At 34.3% G+C, this 22,453-nt stretch overlaps 2 protein-coding genes across 2 annotated transcripts in view; one reads left to right on the plus strand and one right to left on the minus strand.

The window, feature by feature from the left end:
- The window catches only part of LOC142334901 (uncharacterized), a 235,711-nt gene extending 234,316 nt beyond the window's left edge, over positions 1–1,395 (plus strand). Inside the window, exon 43 of the mRNA XM_075383229.1 lies at positions 1,219–1,395. Within this exon, the coding sequence (XP_075239344.1) occupies positions 1,219–1,232 (14 nt within the window). The 3' untranslated portion in view covers positions 1,233–1,395. The remainder of the gene's footprint in view (positions 1–1,218) is intronic.
- On the minus strand, positions 1,292–22,396 carry LOC142358654 (uncharacterized). The gene is made up of 7 exons (XM_075410138.1): positions 21,872–22,396; positions 17,505–17,834; positions 11,640–11,730; positions 8,078–8,505; positions 7,387–7,553; positions 4,753–4,867; positions 1,292–1,766 (listed from the first exon to the last, which is right to left on the minus strand). Exons 1-7 carry the CDS (start codon positions 22,143–22,145, stop codon positions 1,420–1,422), a joined length of 1,752 nt encoding a protein of 583 aa, XP_075266253.1. The 5' UTR covers positions 22,146–22,396; the 3' UTR covers positions 1,292–1,419.
- Positions 22,397–22,453: the final 57 nt, after the last annotated feature.

Raw genomic sequence — 22,453 nt, forward strand, 5'->3', positions numbered from 1 at the left:
TTTTGTAATTGGCCTTGTTGGACCCAATATCGGTGACATAACTTTTTTAAGGAAATCAAATACGTGTCAGATTTGTATAGTGTTCTGTTTGTTTTTGTAGACGTCTTGGTATGTGATTTGTTTACAATCAGAAGTTTTTCAAGGATGCTGATAGTATTGTACTTTGAGCTGTAATATGGGATTTGTCATGCTGTTTTTTTTTTAAAATTTTTTTTCTCTTTTGTTTTTCGTTCAAGTTTTCTGTTTTATATAAATTACTACTTTCCAGCTTCACTCGGTCTAGGTTTGAATACGGTTTAGCTCAAAAATAAAATTGAATTAAGCGGGATACCTTGATAAAGCCATCAGATTACGCCATAGTGCATAGGTTTTATCTCTTCTTTTTTGTTCAACTCTTGTGCTCGCAAGTGGATGAATGGTAGATATTTTTGGAAAATTCGCTGGCCCTATTAGTTATTGATATTTACAGACGTTGCCGTAACCTCAAAACATTTTATATTTTTGAAAAAACTGATTGCGTTTTGAGAAAAATAATAATGAACTAAGATCTGTCAAATTGCTCTCAAAAGCTTTTTTTTTAATCTGCCAGTTTTTGTTTAAAATAAATTTGCGCATTCTGCAGTTTAAAATCGTTGCAACTCATTAGGAAATCTTTGGCTAACTTGTAGAGGTGTCATCAAGACGTGGATTGTTTATATCAGGAAACAAAAACTCCCACCAAAAAAAGGTTTTAAGATGATTGGTTTTTAATGTTTTTCTTTTTCGTTTTCGCGTAATTATCAGCTTTTTGTGTTCGTGACATCGCTATTTAGAAACCACATCAAGAACATTTGTTTGTATATGCAATAAGTTTTAAGAAAGCTTCTGAGGATAATTGTGGAAATATTTTGTAGAAAAGTTATAAACAATCACAATCTTTTTGTAATTGTTTCACCGGAAGTTGATCATATGTCCCTTTAATTGTTATGAACAAATTCTATGCTATAGAAAGCAGTTTTGCACAAATTGCAACAAAGTCTTTGGAAGATTAATAGACAATTTTCAGTGGAAGACAAAAAATAGATTCCTGTTTCTTTTTTCAAGTGTATTGCAACTGCTCAGCGTTTTCACGATCGCATAAAACTTTGAGCAAAGACTACGCCGGACAAGAATGGCCGGCACTTTAATGCAAATTTTGTATTGCTGAACCTTCTCTTTCTGACTGTTCGTATGTTTCAGGGTACGGGAACTGACATCATCCGTCTGTATAGTGAACCAACGGTACATTCCATTTTCATTACTCAAAAACAACTGACGGAAATCATTTATCAATTACTGCAAACTTTATTTTGTGACAGCAAGTTGTTAGTTCATGAACTAATTTAGTGTGTGATGATCGATTTAAAACAGTTTTGAGCACAACATTCTTTGTGTTATAAATCAAGGTGACTTTGATCGCTTCAGTTTCTTCTTATTTTTCTGCAACCTCCGTTTCTCCACTAATTGTGACCACTTGTAGGATGCTTTAGCAGCTACAGACAGTTGTTTGAAACTGTTAAATCCTTTTGGAACTTCGTTCGACTGTTTATCGTTCATTCCGCTATCATCATCTACTTCCTCCAGAGCTGGTGCAGGAATTGCGGCTTCTGATTCATCACTTTTGTTTGGTAGTTTGTTCAATTTTTTCGCTAGCAAGTCAAGGTTGAGGTCGTCTTGTTCTGACTGTAAATTACTGTCTTTGTTGCGATACTCTACTGTGCAAAATTCCTCATCGTCATCGGCAAAACCTTTTAACACAACAGACAAAAATTAAAATACTGTATTATTATGCAACTTTTAATTGTTCCGACCCCACTTGTGGGGGGAGGAACTATATACTCAAATGGGTTTTTTTTGTTCTGACAATTATATTCATCGTAGAGAAATGTGAGTGGTATCATTCAAAAGCTCATCCAGCGTAGAATTCGCAATTAACAATCGGCAGTTTTAGCAGTTTTCGTTCGACGATAGCTCAAAAACACAAATCGTGGACAATTGAGACAAACTTTTACTAGTTGTCTCAAATTTGAACTAATTTCGCCTTAAAATTTTTTTTGTTTATTAAATAATTTGCGCTGTACATTTTAACATTCAACTTAAATCTACTAATTTATTTATTTTACAAATGATCTTTATGATTTATAATTTTTTTCAAATTGTTTTTCAACCAATTAGTAATTTTCTATTTTCTAAGAATATAGTTTCACTGGGAACATGTCAAATTTGACTTAGTTACGTAAATTCATTTCGCGAAATTTGTGATAATAGAATTCAATTTTTGCTGTTTTTGTTATTCTCTGTTTTCTTTACCAAAAATACAGCGAAATAAGTTGGAGTTTAAACTATAAATTGCCTTCAATTAGCAAGAAATTTATTTCCATGAATAATTCATATTTAACATTGTCCTAGTCAAACTATCTTAATAGTAAATTTGCAAATATTAACATTAACAAAGATATGTAGTTGAAAAACCCGTAAAATTTTCCTTGAAGAAAAAAAAACTTGGTCGAAACAAAAATTCTTTAAATTTTGATTTTAAAGAGCATTTATATGTTTCATATATAACTTTCTATTTTGATTTAAAAATCAGGTTGTATTTAGCGTAAAGTGCTTACAGATGGAACATTAGCCAACCAACAAACTGGTAATTGTTGAGTAGGGTTTTTATCTTAACCTTTGCAAGATCTCAACATTCAAATGCAAAACTTTTGCATGATTAACATCAGAAAGAGCCCAGGTTTTGGTCCAGACCCAAATTGAGCTATGATCAGACCCAATCGAGCGCACACCCCTGTGTTCCCAGACCAAAATTACAGGGTCTGGAAAGCGGTTCGAGCGCACAATAGTCTGGACCATGGTCTGATTTCGGTCTGATCAGAGGTCAATTCGGTCTGGACGGTCTGATCACAGTCTTTATAGTCTGGACCATGTTCGGGGTTCGGTCTCATCAGAGTTCAATTCGGTCTGGAAGGTCTGATCACAGTCTTTATAGTCTGGACCATGGTCTGGGTTCGGTCTGATCAGAGGTCACCTCGGTCTGAAAAGTCTGATCATAGTCTTTATAGTCTGGACTTTGGTCTGGGTTCGGTCTGATCAGAGGTCAATTCGGTCTGGAAGGTCTGATTTCGAGTGCATTATTTTTTCAATTTTTTTGTTTTTTTTCTTGAGGGATGTTGGCTCTGCCAAGAGGCAACAATAAAGCAGCGTTCCGATTAGAGACTCATCTAAAGTCCGATGACTCTGATCAGAAAAAAGGAGTCCAGCTGATAGCAAATGCCGGTCCCCTCAAGAGGAAGTTCTGATTAACTGAAGACCACGACGTTTCTTGTGGAAAGCTGTCTAAGTTCATCCATTGAGTCAGAAATATGAACTAAGGGGTATGGTAAACAAATTTTTTTTTTCTCAACAGTTAGGTTTCGTTTTTATTAGCAATGTTTTCAGAATTGGCTTTTCCTTAGAGTATTTTAATACTGCAAACACCAGTTTTTTTGAAATGAATATATTATAGCAAAATATTATAGCAGAGTTTTGTTCATAATTAAAATCTTTCTCTGATCAGACTATTATGAGCGCACCTGAGTCTGATCATAGTCTGATTAAGGTCTGGGCAATGTTCTGAAATTGAGTCTGGACCATGGTCTGAAGATGGTCTGATCATAATCTGTTTATAGTCTGGACAATGGTCTGAATTTGGGTCTGATCATAAGCGCACTATATTCTGGACAGTGGTCTGGGTTCGGTCTTATCAGAGGACATTTTGGTCTGGAAAGTCTGATCAGAGATCATTTTGGTCTGGATGGTCTGATCAGAGGTAAATTAGGTCTGGAAAGTCTGATCAGAGGTCATTTCAGTCTGCATAGTCTGATCATAGCTCAATTTGGGTCTGGACCAAAACCTGTGAGACACAAATCACACAACGAGCCCTAAAAATACACAAAAATACGTGGAGTCAACAGATAGCATGAAAAGCGCCTAAGGCGAAGAATATTTTCCTCCACTTTTTCATTACAAAACTTTGTTTCTTCCCAAAATGAAAGTACATGCGTAAAGAAACGAAATGATGTGTAAAGAAATGATACAAAAATGTTATCTAGAATTATTTCTCAAAGGAACTTCAACCAAACGTATAATTGTATGAGCTCCAGTTGCGGGGATTGACTTTGGTCCAAATGATCTCAGAATGTATAGAATATCCGTAGCATTATAATTATTCTGTTCTGAATGTTAGAGCTCAATTTGAACATAGTCAATGCCCGTTTATTGCCAAGCGTATTATGGAACATAAAAATCTAAAATAGAGTACTTAAATTCCAGCGAGTATTTCCACATTCTGTTATAGAAAATGGCTGTCCGATCTAGCTAGTAATATATCTGTGACTCTTAGTATCACACTCATAATCAGACGGTTCTCTTTCTAGAAGGATAAAACTTTTCAGATGGTTATCGTGCGAGGTCTTGTTGGATTAGTGCAAGCGATAAGCGTCAAGATCTTGAATCGGACGCCGAGGTTAATTTGAACATTATTAGTACAAAAATAACTGAATTTATTATTCTGTCTGTACGCTCTTTTGCAGATGTGTATGAACAATTAGGATGTGTTATAACTGCTAGGGCAATAAAGTGTTTTCTTTTTTTTGTAGCCGCGCGTTGTTTGCAATAACGTTGCAAGATTTCACAAGATAACGCAGGCTTGGACTTCGGCTGGAGCAGAATATTAAGTGCCAAAATATGTACCGTATTCTCTCCTGAGTGCCCTCCTTGTTTTGACAAGATGCCACCATTTAGATGCAGCCCATGCACTCAGCTCCAGTTCTCGCAACTCCACTGCACTCTGTGGCAGACCAGAGAACTAAATAAACAATATTTGCTCTGGCATAACTGGACATGTTTGATGTGTATGTTACCCGGCTCTGATGAGGGGGTCTCTTAGAAGTTCTGACATTGTGCGAGAACCACAATTTGACCAAGATGTTAGTCGCAAGTGATTTCAACAGTCACGTGACTTTGCATAAAATACGAACTCAGCAAACTAAATTCTGGCATTGCAGAATCTGGAACTGCATTTTTTTTCCCGGAAAACGCACTTCAATTTTGCTCCGAATTAATTGAGAATCTTTCTGATCTTAAGTACTAATTAAAATGAAAAAATGTTACTATTTACTACAAAAAAAATTGTCCGCAGCAAATAATAACGGTTAAAAAAAGAGCAACACTAGCCCATTTCATACTAATGTGCTAAAAGAAAAAACTGGATGCGTGACTTCACGATATAACAAAAACATATTTTTATATATTTTTCGTGACTTCACGAAAAATATATTAAAAAATCATAGCCGGCAGATGGCCGGAATAGCTGCAAAACTTGCGCGCCGCTTAATATAGATAAAAACAGATATAAGCTGAGAAAGTTTTCGGCGCCGCTCAAAAGTTTACGGAAAAAACCTTCAGCTATAAAATAATCAAGCTTGTTGAAATTCCTTCCTCAGAAGCCTTTTCATTAGGGAACTTTATTGCATATTGCTTTGCTTTGTGAACAAATTCAAATCCGAAAAGAGCGTCAGGCCCTGAAGACATAACCACAAACTAAAACCTAAACTGGTTTTGAAACAACTCTGAAAATCAATTGCTGACATAAGCCAATGAAAAAAAATATAAACAAAAACAAAAATGAAGTAAAATTGCCGCATATGAACAAAAATTAGCTCTCGAAACCCGCAAATTTGTTCAAAGACCATTTTTGCACTCCAATGTAGAATTGGAGTAAATAAATTTTACGCCGCAATACCATTCGTTTTTCGCTCGATTTTATTTTTGGCGTGATAAAAATAAGCACTCCAATTTGACTTCAAAATTTGCAAGAATTTGTGAACAGACCTTAAGAAACATCCTCCCAAAGAATATCTAAAACTACTTGAAGCAGGAAACTCAACGTCTTCCTTGACGGGGTGCACCTTCTACTTGATTTCTCCGAAAGAATAAGCAAATTTGCATGAGAAGACTAACTGACTAAAACCGAAAAAGCAGCTTATAAATTTTACTTCATGTTGCGACACCAAAAGCGCAAGAAAAAACTCTTTGTAATGCAGATATACAATGAAATATTACCATCAAAGAAAATGTAACACTCGTAAGCAAAAACCAGCAAAAAAGAAGGTTGATGGCAAAGGAAAAAAGTTTCTTTTTTAGGTTCGAACAAAAGTGTAACAAACACAATGCAACCTCTCAACCATAATTCGGAAAAGGATTTTATTCAAACTATCTGTTAGATTGGTCATCTACACAATACTTCACAGATAATTATTTTTCTAAAAAAGATTAAAACAAAGAACAAAAAAACTTGAAAAAATTTTTGAAATCTTATTAGAATATTTCAGTGAAAAGTGCCCTGTTTAGTTTTCAAGTGTCAATTCATTGTAGCAACATTGTATTGCTCCTAGCTAAAATTTGATATAGAAGAACGACAGAGAGAACCATAAATTTGAAGAAATAGTCAAAAATGCAAAAAAAGTGCAAAATTTCGCTGAAAATTAATCAATTTTCTTGAGCAAAAACAACTCAAAAATAATGATAATCATTTTGAGAGACAGCCGAAAGTGCTAAAGCAATTGAGTTCGATCACAAAACTCCACAAATGCTATCAAAAGTTGCAGAAAATACAAAATTAACTGAAAAAACTCAAAATCTTGCAAAACGTAAAAATCACTGAAAATTGACACTAATAGTGTAAAATTTGCCTGGGATGGTAAAAAAAACTTCCAAATGCGCAAGTACCAGTTTAGATAGTCGAGCAAAACCCTATGACTAGAAAAATTGGAGTTAAAACTAAGAAACTGCTTTCAAAAAGCCGCACGTGATCAAAAATTCCGGTGGTTCAGTGAATATTTTTTCACACCTAGTTTTCTCGCTCTCTCTCCTAATTTAGCGACATGAACAGAAAATCAGTTCTCTCCCCTCAGCACTTTGACCAAAACACTTTGTTTTTACGCATTTCACTTTCTGTTTCAAATACACTAAAAGAAAATTACCTATCAAAAAAGAGGCTCCACCAATACTCATCTTTGAGTCGTAAAAAGCGTCACAATGCAATTGTAAAATCCAGGAACACCGCAATATGGCTACGCTCAGCTTACGCTCAGCAATAACAAACGTTATCAATTTTCCGGTGGTAAAACATTATGGAAAGTTGCCATGTATGAAGTGGCACAGAAAGGAGGCTGGTAAATTCACTCCAATTAGAAAGAGATACCCGTATAATAATCCTATACACGGGCGAGAGCATTTCTCTTTAGTTTAGAAACAATTTTTCAATATTGCTCTAATATTGTCCAACCGAACTATAAATTTGAACTGAGGTTTTATAAAACTAACGTATGGATCTTGGTCTTCAAGTTGATGGTCATGTGACTCTTGGTCGTCTTTGTCAAAGTATTCACTGTCCAAGTGCAACTCGTCATCCTGGTCTCCAACTGTGCCATCCGGGGGTGCACTCTGAAGCCCTCCACCTCCCTTGCTCTCCAGCACAATGTCTTCTTCATCTGTTCACAACATACAAAGTTTGCTCATGTCCAGAATATTAGTTTGGCCCTTTATTGAGGCGCTTCTAACTTTAAATTGCTTATTAGGCTCCGATTTTCCAATAAGGATCTCATAATTTTCTTGGTCTCCATGCAAAGATCGTACACGGAAATACCCTATCTTTTGTACTATGATATCATGTATAATCCTTGTATCGAACATAGGAAGTGGCAACGCCATAATAGTCTTCGGAAAATGTATCCCTCCCCCATTTTAGTATAATAACGATAAATGGGTTGCTTAAATTAAATGTCCCCTCCCAACTAGATGAGTGGAGAACGCGTCATGAGGAACTGCCCTCAAGTTTTATACAGTTGTGAAAGCGGTGTAACTATAGATACACTGCCTTTATCGCTGAATAAAACTGTGTCTTATGTATACATACGCCACTATCATACTGTTTTACCATCCAAATTGCCCTTATCCAGAGCCAGTGTGGTTAAAGATTAACATAGGAATAGAAGGTTTCCATCACATTATGTACCTTCAAAACTCCTCTCAGAATTCAGATCCTCAACAGACTGGGTTCCCACAGATCTGCTCCTGGGTCTCTTGCCACCATCTGTCACAGACAGACTCTCTGAGATGCGACGGAGGATGTCAGCCAGGGTTGGATCTTTATTCAAGTCTCGAGGAGTTCCAAAAGGTGCAAATGGCAGTCCGATGTATGGGTAATAAGGCATGTAATTAACGTTGGGTCCCACGGTCGAGTACCCGAAAGGGTTTGGACTCGGAGTGGGTGAAAAGGGGGTGTTTGTTGTGCTGCGGGGACTGTTGTTTGTCCTCTTAGGGTTCAATATGTCCATGTATGACTGAAGGGGGAATGGAGAGTATAGGTACGAGAAGTGACTGTCGGGTGAACTGAACTGATTGGGCATGTATATGTTCTGCACATCACCGCATCCTTTGCACCTAAAAGTTGTTTTATATTTCATGTTATCCATTAACAATGTAAATTTTATATTTTACTATAAAAATGGATTTATTTTACACAGAAAAAAAACTTCATGTTTTTTGTCTGCAAGCAGGACTAAGAGCTTATTCGTCTTCAAAAAAGTCGAGAAGGCCTATTCCACGAACTTCCAAAGTCATTCGAATAATGACTGAGTTTTGCCGGAAGCAGATGTGAGCCTTGATATTTTTGTTCGTTCATTTCGAGAGCAATCTTGTGTGTGTTTTATTATTCAAAACTTTTTCGTGGGTTCTTTTCTAGGGCATTCTTTCGGTTTCATTTCTTGGAGTTCTTCTTCGCGCTTGACTTTTTAATTGCTCTCAAACGAAGTTTGCAGGAATTATATTAGGACCGTTTTTGTCTGACCCTTTTCAATTTTCCTCCTTAAAAAGGAATAAACCGGTAACATCAGGTGATCATTAAGTGCCTGAGAAGCTCTCTTTTAGCCCTACGCTTAACAAAATTCTATGCGACTAACCGAAATTGTTTTGAGGAGACAGTTTCATGGTATGAAGGGCGGTTCATAATTCCAAGAGTTTGACCACCTCAGTCACCCCCACCCACTCACCACCCACTCCCCCCTAATTTTACAATGATCACACCCTTCTCTACCTAGCGATTAAAACTCCCCTCTCATTTATTGCCAACCATACCCATATATCCCAACCCTGCCAAACCCCATTCACTTGACTCCCAAGCTTGGCCCGCTCTCACTCCCCTCAACCCCCCTAATGCTAGCATCCTTACGACCCAGCTAGCTACCAACGAAGCCAACTGCTCTCAGGTCGTTTAAAATCATTTCGACCAATATTATTCGGTTTACGTTTAGTTTATCAGTTTTAGTAGACTTTCGGTTCGATTAAAATAAATTCTGGACCCATTTTTTACCTTTAAATTTTTAGCCTATTTCAATTCATTTTGTTCTTCTTCTAGCTATAGTTTTGCTTGTTCAACCCACAACGGAGATATTTTCTGTAGGTGGTGCTATTCAGAAGTGATACTTGAAGGCAAGACAGGGCAGTTTTCACTGAATTAAATTACACTTTTTCATATTTTTTTTTGTTTTTCACATTCTATTTATTGTTTATTAAATCTCTGACAGGTATTATGTGGGTGATTTACCAAACAGAAGAAGGAATAAATGTTGTCTACAGAATAATCACTGAAAAGCAGCCTGTTAGCCTTCCCTGGCAAATTGCGTAGAGAAAATATTGTTTTCATCATTTGTTTGAAATTGATTAAATTTAAAAAATTGTAATACTTAAAGAAATTATTTCAACATTTCAAGGCATTTCTTTAAGGCATTTTTTGCTTATTTTCGTTAAAATTGCTTGCTCAGTGCAAAAGATTTTTGGTGTAAGACGTTTCTCTTTAAAATTTTGTCACTTGTTTCTCTAGAATGCTATTGCTTAAGAATTAATAGTACTACTGTTTTGAGCAACTAATAGCTCCACTGGCAGAATATTGGACAGCAATAGAAGATTCTGCGACTTTTTATTTTAAACACAAATGGAATGGAATTTCCTATTTTACTTCTCATTTTAAACTTAAAATAGTTCAGCAAGCATAATTTTTATAAACATCTTAGATTCGAAAGGAAGACAAGACTTTGATTTAAAAAACACCGAGTTTTTGTTAAATCCAAACGCTCAAATCCGTATAATTCTAATGGCTTGATTAGTTCAACCTAGCTGCGAATTCGACTTGATGTCCAATTAAGTGATTTCCATAACTTAGTTCGCTACATTAATTAAGTTATCTATCTAAGTTTTTTCAGCAGAATGTTGAGCTTAAATATCAGTTGAGGCAGTTTAAGCTGACAGCGGTGATCCTAGCTTTCTGCCTGCAATGCATTTTCAATATATACTTTATTAACATTAGATATCATTGTTTCAGAATTTTGTGCTTGATCTGTTGAAAAATAAACAGATCAATATATCTGGATTCATTATTAACTCATTGCAGCGTCATCGTCGGTAAGTTTACCGAAGTAAAAACTTCCTGGTACTTTTTTCTTTGAAGCCATTGATATGCAAAGAATGAAGTAAAAATATTGTAAATTCCGTTGACTTTGGTTCTGCATGAAAATTTTGTGGCATTTTTTATTAATAATTTACACAATATTCCATTGAGATCTGTTTTGTTTTGATGGTGCAGTTTCAACGCGTTTTATGGTTGTGTTCGTTTACCGTTTTAAACTTTGTTTTTTCTTATGCATATGCCTACTAAGGTGACGTTTAACCCACCTGCTTATCATAATAAACGCGAGGGTTTGCAGCTGATTCTGGGCTGGTTCTGAAGCACCAGTAGGTACAAAATGTATGCAAAAAAATTCAAATAAAGACAATTTGGGGAAATCAACAAACATTGGGAAAGAGATCAATGGAATGTCGTTGCCAGTACTGTACATCTGATGGCGCAATCAAATGATAATGAATCAAGGCGGGGATGAGGTTACCCAGGATGAGGTCCGCAATCCAAGTCAGCTATGTGCCAGAGTGATATTGGGCGTCTTGCACCAAATATCACAGTGTGGAAGAAATCTTATTTTAGCCTGTTTGATCTGGGCCATACCTATTTCCGTTATGTTCAGTGCGGTTGATACCCAAATTTTAAGTCTGGCCTTTATCTGAAAATCTCTCTGCCTTACATGGCAAAAGTGAATCATAAAACCCCTAATAGAAGGTCAAATACATCAACAGTAAGAATAATTAATTGTAGGAGATGTTAGCATTAAAACCGCAAAAAAACTGTTAGAGGCTAGTGACTTTTTATTACTATTTTTGAACAAACGAGCTTAAAAGATTAATTTCAATCGTGGTTAAGGTCAATTACAAAATGAATTTACGTTTTCGAAATTGATATCACGCGTTTAACAAAAACATGAAATCAAAGAATTAGTGGGTTTGATTGAGTTAAAAATTTACAGTTTAAAAATGAGGTTTTTGTGAAGGCAACTTTTTAATCCGGAGTAATATAACTATTGAATAAAAAATCAAAGCTGAAAATTTTTTGCTTCTTCTGATATTGACCGATTGTATCTGGCAAAGAAATTAAGTCGATACGCTAAATTCGCAATTGACACAAAGCTAACCTGAATTTGTTAGGAAGAGCGACATTGTCACGCTTGTGGTGTTTTGTAGAATGACTAGGAGAGTACAACGAGAAGTTCGGAATCTTTCTTCCTGAAAGAGAGAAATTGCTTTTTTCTAATAATTATAGATAGAGCTGTTGGGCTAAATACATTGAATTATGAAAAAAATGACAGTATTGACTAATTTCTGCATGGCGCTAGAACTGCTCATGTATACCACGAGATGGTTTATACGCCTAGTAAATTTTTGTAGCGTCATTTTGCCCTTTCTGGGCTGAAATAATTTCAGCAGATATCAGCCAAAAATCTTGAGCTGAAGCCAGTAGTGTTCTAACACTGACAAAAACAGAATGGCATCCGCACTGCTATTTTTAAAACTGTGTTAAAAACTGTGTCAATCTGTAGCTAAATTGTTTCTTAATAAGTTCTTTACCAACGTTGACAAAATCCACGTAAAAGAAACTATTTGGCTTCTTCAATATGTTCTAGAAAACTGGCTACCATATTTCCATAAGAAAGTTTAAAGTCAATGTGAACGTAAATAACAACCAAGTTCAGCTTTTGTCAAAAATGTGGAAAAGGGTCTCTATTATTTGTCGATTAAGTGAACTCTTAAGTAATAGCTGCTTGATATCTTTTGTCATGTTGTCAATAACTTTGTGCTGGCATGCAGCTATTAGTCTTCTCCAGCTTGCGAAAAACCACTCAACTGATTTTGCGATTTTCTGATTTAGAAAATTCAACAAAAACCTCTTTGAATACATATTTTATGCCAACAAGGAAGTGTTGCTATAAATAAAGGCATTTGTTCATATTTCTAAATTGAATAAAGGGCATTCCGTTTTATAAGCGTGTTCTCCGGGAAAAAATGCCAAATCAAGCTAGATAAACATAAACCGACTAATGTCGGAAGAGTTGCTCTCGAGCGACAGGCGATGCAATTTAATTCAGGGGCTGTAGCCTAGGTAAAAAATTTTTGGGTGCAAAAACAGCTGAACACGCCAGGATTCGAACCGTGGACCTCCCGCTCCTCACCAAAAGAACTGACTACTCGTTTATCAGCCCGTTCTTGTTGCTATGCTGCAATCGGTTTTATTTTAGCAACAAGATTTACTTCGGAGTGAAAGCAATAGAAATTACTCAAAAATGAAAAACTAAAACGTGAAAAAATCACTGGGAAGTCAAAGAATGTTCTAGTAGAAAAGTGCAAAATGGTCAAACAAAAAATTTGCATAAAAATGCCCAAAACGTTTAAAATGATTGTTACGAACTTCGTTTGAGTGTAGTTAATAACAAAGCTTCTACTTGACAGCAAAAAACAAAAAAAATTGCAGCGTTTCTGTGATAAACTCAATAATTATGGTGGGTGATAGTAAGATATTTTTGAATTTTTTGCCTTCGTCTAAAGAGAAAAATGAAAATTGAACACAATTTTCAATTTAAAAAAAGATGATTATAATTCATGATTTCAAGAAGTGATTTAGAAATGAGAAAGATATTGTCTAAAGTTAATTTTTCTAACTTACTTTTTGAATTATTTCTTATAAAATATTATGCCAGTCGAGTTTGAATTGAGCTTATATTTGGTTCTTTTTCAAATCCGCCACTGCTTTACTTCTTCAATTGTTGAAATTTTAACATAGGTGTTAGATTTTGCCTTAGGATATATACATTACTAAATTCAACGTTATGGATTGTTGATCTGCTTCATTATCTTCTAGAGAAATAGATAAGTGATTTTCAGAAGAATATCTAAATTCAACGTCTACATAATTAACAACTAACGAACTTGATTAATTTTTTTTTAAATAAAGAAAACAGTCAATTCTAGTTGTCGAATGAGCGCTTGAGAATCTCCAAAAATGCCTTATAACTGTTGACATGAGCTCACTAGTGCTATGCTGACCTGTAGCTAACTGTCTTCTTCAGCTTGACACAATTGAGAAAAGTATCGGCACTCATTTGATTTGATTTTCATGCATTTAAGAAAACTCATTAAAAACTTCTTGAATACATGTTTAGTTGCCAATTAGTGGGTGATGATAAAAACATTTTGTTTTAGAAAACTGTCTTGCGGAAAAACAATCATAAGATATGCAAAGGTTGCATTTGAATGCAAAGGAACAAAAATTTTAAAGAGTTTGCAAAGTTTTTGTGATAACTTCATTAATTCTGGTGGTTGATTGATCTTATTGTCAATGTTTGGCGTTAAGCTAGAATAAAAAATTGAATAAACATCAGCTCGTAATAAACAATGATTTTAAATCATTTTTAAAGAAATAATTTGTAGGAGACGATAATTTTGAGTAAAAATTATTATATTTCGTTTAATCTTGGAATTTTATGTTCTATGTGTTTGGGTTTCTAATAAACAGATTTTTCATTTGATTTTCGTTCATTGCCGACGCTGTTTTTTATTTTCCTTATAAGTTTTTCGTACGTTAAACAGTTTGTTTATGTAACAATCCACTTAATATATATCTAGTTTAATTATATATAATTTTTGTTCCGACCCCACTTGTGGGGGGAGGAACTATTTACTCAAATGGGTTTTTTTTTTGTTCAGTCAATTTTGGCCGATCGATATATTCATCGCAGAGAAATGTGAGTGGTATCATTAGAAAGCTGGTCCAGCGTAGAATTCAAAATTGAAAAGATTTTTTGATTTTCGTTTTTTTTTTCGAGGAGTTATCGAGGATTGAAGTTTTGTGTGAACACGGGACATTTGTTCACTTTTAGTCTGATTTTTCTTCAAATTAAGACATTTTCTATAAAAATAGTATTTTAAACTTAAATTTCTTGCCAAAAAATGAATCAATCTTTGTGTTCCTAATAGACTAAAGGCGATAAAAAGACTAGTTCTGGTCTCATAGGGAGCTTCAATATCGAAAAAATTCGAAATCTATTTGAGAGCTCTTTTTTATAAAACTTTTCTATTTTTTTTGCTTTTTTCAATCACCTAGAGACAGGTCACTTTTCATATCGAAGTTCTGTTAATTACCAACCTATTTTACAGTCAAATGAAGCCCAATGAAGAAAAAAAATCGTTTTCAGGGAATTGCTCTTGTTTTAAATTCGACTCTGAGTTCTTAAATTTGACTCTGAGTTTTTGTCATTTTAAATGAAATTTTGAACCTCTGTTTGAGGTTTTACTAATTTTTTGCAGTCTTATGGCATGGACTAATTGACTAACAGTGCAATATAATCCGAAACGAGATTTAAGTGAGCATATCTAGTGCTTTGAGTGGACAGATAATGGCTGCTGAAACTTTAAAAATAATTTTTCGAAATTGTTTTTGAACATTAACCAATCAGAAACTTATTATTGTAAACTGTAAGTCCGTCTCTGCGATGACAGCATCTATTCCATCCTACTGTAAACAAATATGATCTAGCTGGTGGTTTTATCTTCTATCTATTAGTAATGACTTCAATGACACGAGATTTCAAAAGGTTTTAAATTTTTTTTGAATATTTCTGTATTGTTGGTTACTTTTGAAATCTTATTTCGTTATCCTAAAATTGACAGATCCTATTGGCTTGAAGGAGACTTTCACTGGACCACAGATAATTTTTTCAGAGAAAAACTTATGTTTTCAAATGGCTTCGACCTTTTCTTCTCGCAATTTTTTACTAAATTTTGGTTTTCGCCTGTTTTTGTTGTTGTTTTCATAGTCATAAGACTTGTTTTGATGTCTTATTGATCACCTATGCATGACAAACATCCCCATTCTCCCATTGAAGCATATTTGGAGAGTACTTATATTTAATTTCCGTTGAAATTTATTGAATTTTATGGCTGTTAAGAATTTGAAAATATTTTTCGAAATTTTTTTTGAACATTAACCAATCGTACAGTTTTCGTGAACTGTTAGTCAGTCTCAGTATTGACAGACCCCACTTGCCTTCTACTGAAACTAAAATAAACTTCGTTGGCGGTATTATCTTCTTGTAATCTCCTATTGATTATCTATGCATGACAAACATTTTTTTCCTGCCATCGTTTTATTTCTCAGCGTAGTTTTGACCTCCGTTAAAAGCATTTGAGTTCAATGGCTGTTAAGATTTAAAAAAAAGTTTTTCGAAAATTTTTTTGAACAATAACGGGTCCCTAACATTTTTTCGTGAACTGTTAGTCAGTCTTAGTACTTACAGGTTCCTTTCTATTTTCAGTTCGGCCAAGAATAATCTGGTTAGCTGTTTTGTCTTTTACCTATTAGTTTTGAAACATCAAAGCCTTTAATTTCACATTTTTTTAAAAATTTCTGGTACTTTTTCTTATTTTTGGATTCTTTGGAAATCTTATCACAGTATCCTTATTCTGATAGTTCCCATTGGTTTAAGGAAGACGTTCAACCGACCATATCTAAATTTTTCAGAGAAGAACTTTTGATTTAAATTGCTTCGACACTTTCTTCTGGCACTTTTCTACTGAATTTTTGGTTGTTGCCTGTCTTTGTTGTTTTTTCATAGTTTTAAGACTTATTGTGATCTCTTATTGATTATCTATGCATGACAAACATCTTTTGACAAGCATCTCATGACAAACATCGCTCAATTTTTTTTTACAGAAATTGCTGTTTTTGCCTGTTTTTGTTCTTTACGTAGCTGTAAATTGCTGACAAGTCTCTTAAGCTTGAAGTTGAGGATTGAATTATTGACGTTACCCGAATCATTTGGTCAGTTTATAGCCCTTAGTCTTAAAGTTTATGATATACATTTTCAAAGCTTTTTCAAACTTTTTAGCTTTGTTGTTCTTTTCGTCAAATTGTAACTTATTTTCATCAATGAGAGGTCACATCCAACTTCTCTTATTTCAAAAAATAAGATATCTACTGATATTATTTGTCAGCGATGCTTTTTTTGTTGGACAATATGCGTTTTTATATACGTTTTTTGAGCAGTCATTTTTTGTGTCTCTAAACTTCTTTCAGAACAATTGCGCAGTAACAGCTCCAAATGGTTCACAAATCTGGCCCCAATAAACTTATTTAGTCTTTCATTATAATCCCTACAGCTGAATTAGTAGAAATAAGAATTTTATTAAAAATACATAACATTCAGATAATAGCTAATGATTTTAATGGTAGCAATAATTTGCTTTCGCAAATTGTTTCTAATTTTTTAAGCTTTCCTTTAGTTCGTTTCTAAGGCTTAGTCTCCCCAAAGACAAGACCTTTCGGTTTCGTAATAACTTTTTAGTCATTTATCAAAGATTATTTAGTTATAAGCTAATGATTTTTAAGACTAATTAAATTTCTTGATTTAAAAATTGTTTAATATTTTTTGAATTTCGCCTCATTGATCGTTCTCTTTGTTGACTTGTAACATGGTCTCATTAAGAAAACTTTCCATCCGCTGTATAGTTAGGAGAAATTAAATTTGAGTAATTAAGGTTTTATCTGACTGCATTTGACGTTGTTACTATGTGCTTTTAAATTTAGATATTCAGTTTTTACCGTTAAATTTTTGTTTTTGCTAATTTTTTTTGGTTGTTTTTCTGTCTCGTAGTCTCTTTAAGGTCAGATCTCATTGGCGCTGTAATAAGGCATGGCACTTTTTAATTCAATTAGTAGATAGGTTGAGCTCGGGTTGGAACATCATGTGCAAACGCACATTAACGAGCCGCCTTGTTTTTCTTATATTCTTATATCTTAAATTATTTTTTCTTATATAAAGAGTCCCAGAATACTATGCGCTATAAGTAAGTTCTTAAATTTATATGGCGTCCTTTTTTCAAAAAAATTTGTTGAAATATGCATAAGTAGAAATTTTTGAAAAATTTTGGATTGCTTCGATATTCTCATTAAAATTGAGGAGCAATAGATTGCCGCTCAAATACTGCATTATGCGTTGTATGCCAACCTTCAGTTGCTAAATTTTCAAGCTCCCTGAATAACTGCGCAATTTCTTCATCATCCTCATCCAAAGTTGCCATTGTTGCACCCGACTTGTTGTGACATATCGGCTTTCGCAGACAACTCCCTGTTAGCTTCGAGGGGGGACACCGAGCTACTACACAACCAGGGTCTTGTTTATGGTTTCTGGTTTTTGCGCGAGACCGCAGATAGTGTCTGTTTGAGTCGTATTCAATGCACTTGAGTGGTTTTGTTGGGTGTTTCACTTTCACCCTTCCATTTGACCGAGCATTTGTAGGACCAGTGGGTGCATCACAAGCACTGCTTCCATACTTCTCTAAATAAGTAAACTGAAACTGTTATCAGAAAAGAAGAAACTTGTTCAAAATCAAAGAAAAGAAATTCAAACTTACAGTTCAATCTCTGAATATTTCGCCAAATCTTTGTTTTCCCGTCTTCATGTGTGCCAAAAATTCTAGACTTTGTATGTAGACTAAATTTATACTTGATGACAAGTTCACATCTTTTTATGATAGTAAATCACGTTTTTGTCCTGTGTAACTACTAAACCAATTGATTTGAAAAACTTGCCCAATTTGGACAAGAACAGCAAAATTGTGTTCTCATTTCAAAATTTGTCAACAGCAATAAAAATAAGCGCCTTAGTTTTAAAAAAATGTCATTTTATCTCAACACAAACTTACTTAATTTGTGTTGAGATAGAATGACAATCTTTTAAATTAAGGCGCTTGTTTTATTGAGCGTTTGAAAAGCTAATCGTTTGAAGCATAACCCAAGAAATATGAGAAAAAAACTGAACAAAAGCAGTGCTTAAATTTTGGTGGGTGCTAATAAAGCAAAATATTTCTCCTAAATGTTCCACTTAATTTAGGCTATTACTTAGGCACTCTCTTTTTTAAAATCTGGATTGTATTGGTGCTCTGCTTTTTAATTAAAGATAGAAGCACTTAGATTGGACGTCTTGGTGCTCTGTCTTTTTCTGTAAGATGTGTTAACTCATTTTTCCATTACTTTTAACTTTCAAAACAGGTTGAAGAGGTAAAACTCAGCAGACATTAAATTGCGCTGGAAATCCTTAGCGGAGTCAAATAGTCTTTCAAGTGCTTATTCTGCTAAATTTTTGAGAATTAATAAAGTCAATATAAAAAGGCCCTTGCTTTTAAATATTTGGTCCCGTAATTGTGAGTGCAGTTTTTCCACATTTCTTGTGGTTTTCGAGGCTTTCGTCAAATGAGTTTTAACTTAACAACAGACACATTTCAAAGAGGTCTTGTAAAAACCTTTTTGTTTGATTTTGAGGTGTAGGTAACTTAAAACTACAAAAATTGCAAAAAATTTTTCAATTTTTTCGATATTTTTTTTCATTTTTTGAGCTTAAAACTGTTAGGGGCCAATTAATTTTTGTTGTAACTTTTGCGGCTGAATGAGTCGACGACCTCCGCAGTGGATTTTTGACTTTGAGGATTTAGTTTGAAAAACTTTGGCAACTTTTTAGTAAATTTGTCTTATTTATCCAAATATTCAATCTTTTTTGGTCATTTTTACCTATGTTTCTTTTTTACTTGTCCAACTGAATTGCCACTAGACTGAAAGTCAAGTGTTTTGTGAATTTGACAAAACAGAGTCTGATTTGAATATATAAGTATGCGGATGTTTTTAGAACCTTCAATAATTTTTTGAGTTTTCCTTCAAATCTTCTGAAATTATTTTTGTATTTTTATCTGAAATCAAGTGCCCAATGAAACGTTTTAATGCGTTTGATGTCTTTAGCACGTTCATGTTTCTTATTTTATATTGTAAAAGTATCGTCTTTGGAGACATTAAGCCCAAGAACTTAAAGTGAATCTTCAGTTTTTCTTGCCAATTTCTAATTTTTCAACTTGTTTGCCTGCCTCTGATTATCTGTTATTTGCCGAGAAGATTTTTTACGCCATTTTTTTTATTTACCTGTTAGAGAATAAGGCATTGAGCACTTTAAATAATCCAAATTATCTGCTACAAATGGATGCCGATTTCTAAATTTTTAAGTTTTGGTGCGATTTTTTCTTTCTAGTTCTATTTATTCCTATTAAGCATATATATTAGAGATTTTCTAAAAATGTTGTCACTGTGAAAAAAAGTGAAGGCCTGACAACTCACTTTTTACTGAAATAAACTATTTTAAATATTGATATTTCATAATTTCTTTTTTAATTCTATATTTCCGTCCGAGTCTTTTTTTGAGTAGGTGCTCAAGTAGAAGAAGTATTGAAGGTTACTCAGAATAATGATTGGAAAGCAGCAGCTTAGCATTTTGTAGAGAAGCTTTGTCGAAGAAAGTAATGTAATTTTTTTATTTTGCTCTTATTTATTTTTCGTTTTTCTCCTTTTGCTTTTACCTACTTGAACCGAATTTTTTGCTGGTTAGTTTTCCAATAACCGCAAACTTTATTACCAGGTCTTCAGCAAGTATTTGTTTTTGAGTCACAACAAATGAAAAAAAAACTTAACAGATGCACTATGAGTTTCTGTTGTCAGACGATTCTCTCATGTCAAGTTTCCTTTATTATCGTTTTAAAATGATTCTTTTAAATACTGAACAGATCCATATGCCAGTGAGAGTAGTTCAATTCTCTACTTTGGGTCTCTTCCGGAGTTTCGCCGGCTACTTTTTAATGATCGATCTTTTCGCACATTTTTGACATGGTGATGTCAAAGAAAATTCAAATTAGAGTTGAGTTCTTTTAATCGCCCTTGAATAGCCAAGCCAGCAAAAACCCACAACGTTTCAAACCTCTGTTTTTTGTCAACTTTATCTTATGTTAGGTTTAGGAATTGGTGTTTGAATAAATTGTCCTTCATCAGAAGCAAATTTTTTGTCACGTGTGGCAATTTGACTGCTGTTTTGTTGTTTTTTTTTATTTTTTTTAAATAATGTTTTTGAAAGATCATAGATGTGTTCTATTGACGCATAGTTGAATTTTTCGTTTGTTCAATGTTTATTTTGTTCAGTCTTTGTTTGTGTTATTAAATTATCAGTGGTCTTTTTTTTCTGCCCGCTTCTGTAGATTTCTTTTCTTAGTCTCATTATTGACTGGTTCCAGTGTAAATCTATATTTCCGTCCGAGTTCTTTATTGAGTAGGTAATCAAGTAGAAGAAGTATTGAAGGTTACTCAGAATAATGATTGGAAAGCAGCAGCTTAACATTTTGTAGAGAAGTTTTGTCGAAGAAAAAAATGTAATTTTTTAAATTTTGTTCTAATTTATTTTTCGTTTTTCTCCTTTCGTTTTTACGGGGAGTAAGGAGTACGGGGAGTACGGGGAGTTTTTTTCGAAAAGTAGGGGAAAATAAAAAAAATGAGATAGACCCATAGATCCCGATCAGTAGATGATAGTGTATTAAGTTATCAGTTTTCATTGTGGCAATTAATTGCTGGCATTAGTATTAGCTCAATAGCTTTTAGCCGAGAGGCGGAATAAGTATAGTTGAGCCCACAGTCCGACAGTATGCCGTCTATGTTTGTATCGTATTAGCTTGTGTTGAGAAATGACTTATGTGTTTAGAAAGGACTTCCGTAGCTTAGCAACAAACAAATTACGAAATACATAAAAATTTCGAAATGACCTCGAAAGATGTTTGATGAGTTGAAATTTTTTAAACTGAAACCAGGAGATTTCAAAAAGATTGCATTCAAAAGTAATTTTTTAGCTTGATTTCGAGATTTCGATCAAAACAATTAAATCATGGAATGTAGTTTCTTAAATTAGACTACAATTTCTTAAAAGCCTTCACCTCAACATCCCCTTAATAGAAAAAACTGAAACTCTATCAACTGCTTCGAGCTCGAGTTTTGGTTGATCAATAATTTTGCCTCGATTTGAAATAGAAAACGGGAAAATTGGCTCTTCAAGCATCAATTTACATTTTCTTGTACGACTTAAAATGACGCACTTTTGTGTGACCCAAAAAATTTTGATTGGAAAAGGTTGACCACAACAAAACAATCGGGCTTCAATAATATTCCTTGTCCCCAAAGAAACTTAGGGTGTTGCAAAAACTTTTAAGAAGTCTACCAGTTTTCTGAACAGTGAACTACCAAGTGCATATTGTGCTCAAATATGGATGGTAACGTGAAAATCTTCTCTGGGCTACTGATTATTTCTATTCATACTGTTATAGTGGTGTTATAGCTAAACAGCGACCAAATGTTTAATCTCTCAAAACTCTGAATCGCGAAGTTACAGCTATTGCTTTTTATATTATCCCACCACCATTGTATCCAATATAAAACTGTGGAATCTTTGATCTCCAGCCTTGACAATCTGGTGGTTAAACGTAAGCAGAAATTGGACGTAGTATTTGGTGTACTTACCTAGAGTGTCCTCGATACTCTTCACTCGCTCTTTCAACTCCCTCTGTGATGTCACCAAACCAACGCTCTCTCTCAACTCCGATGGTAATAAACTTTCGGTCCCTGTACAAACGGGTGATGGCTGTGCACAACAAACGGTTGCAGTTGGGTACTTTGGATGAGAGGGTGCTGCTTTTATCTCTGGCTTGACCTTTGAGCTGGTATATCTGTGGTCCGGTTTCAATCGAAACGAATTGGCGATGTGCAATCCATGCTTAGGACAGTAAAATGTCATCGCTGACCGGACCAACGTCTGGTCAATTTCAGTACTGGGCAATTCTAATTGCAAGTTATATGACACTCATGAAAAACTTAGTGGATTGCTTAGTTTTCTATGGTTTTTGCGTTTTAGGGAGCCGAATTTTGATCTCACGTTTTGTAAACGCATAAATCAGTCAACTACTAGTAGTAAAAGTAAAATTTTCTGTCAAAAGCTTAGATTGTTTTTGTCTTGAATTCTTTGTAACACGAAGCTAAATTGCTCAAAATACAATACTGCATATGTTTAGCTGAAGTGAATTGCTCTGTTTGAAGCACCGTCAA

This window comes from Convolutriloba macropyga, chromosome 2 (genome assembly GCF_964194025.1).
Source record: "Convolutriloba macropyga chromosome 2, txConMacr16.3, whole genome shotgun sequence".
NCBI classification, from domain to species: domain Eukaryota; kingdom Metazoa; phylum Xenacoelomorpha; order Acoela; family Convolutidae; genus Convolutriloba; species Convolutriloba macropyga.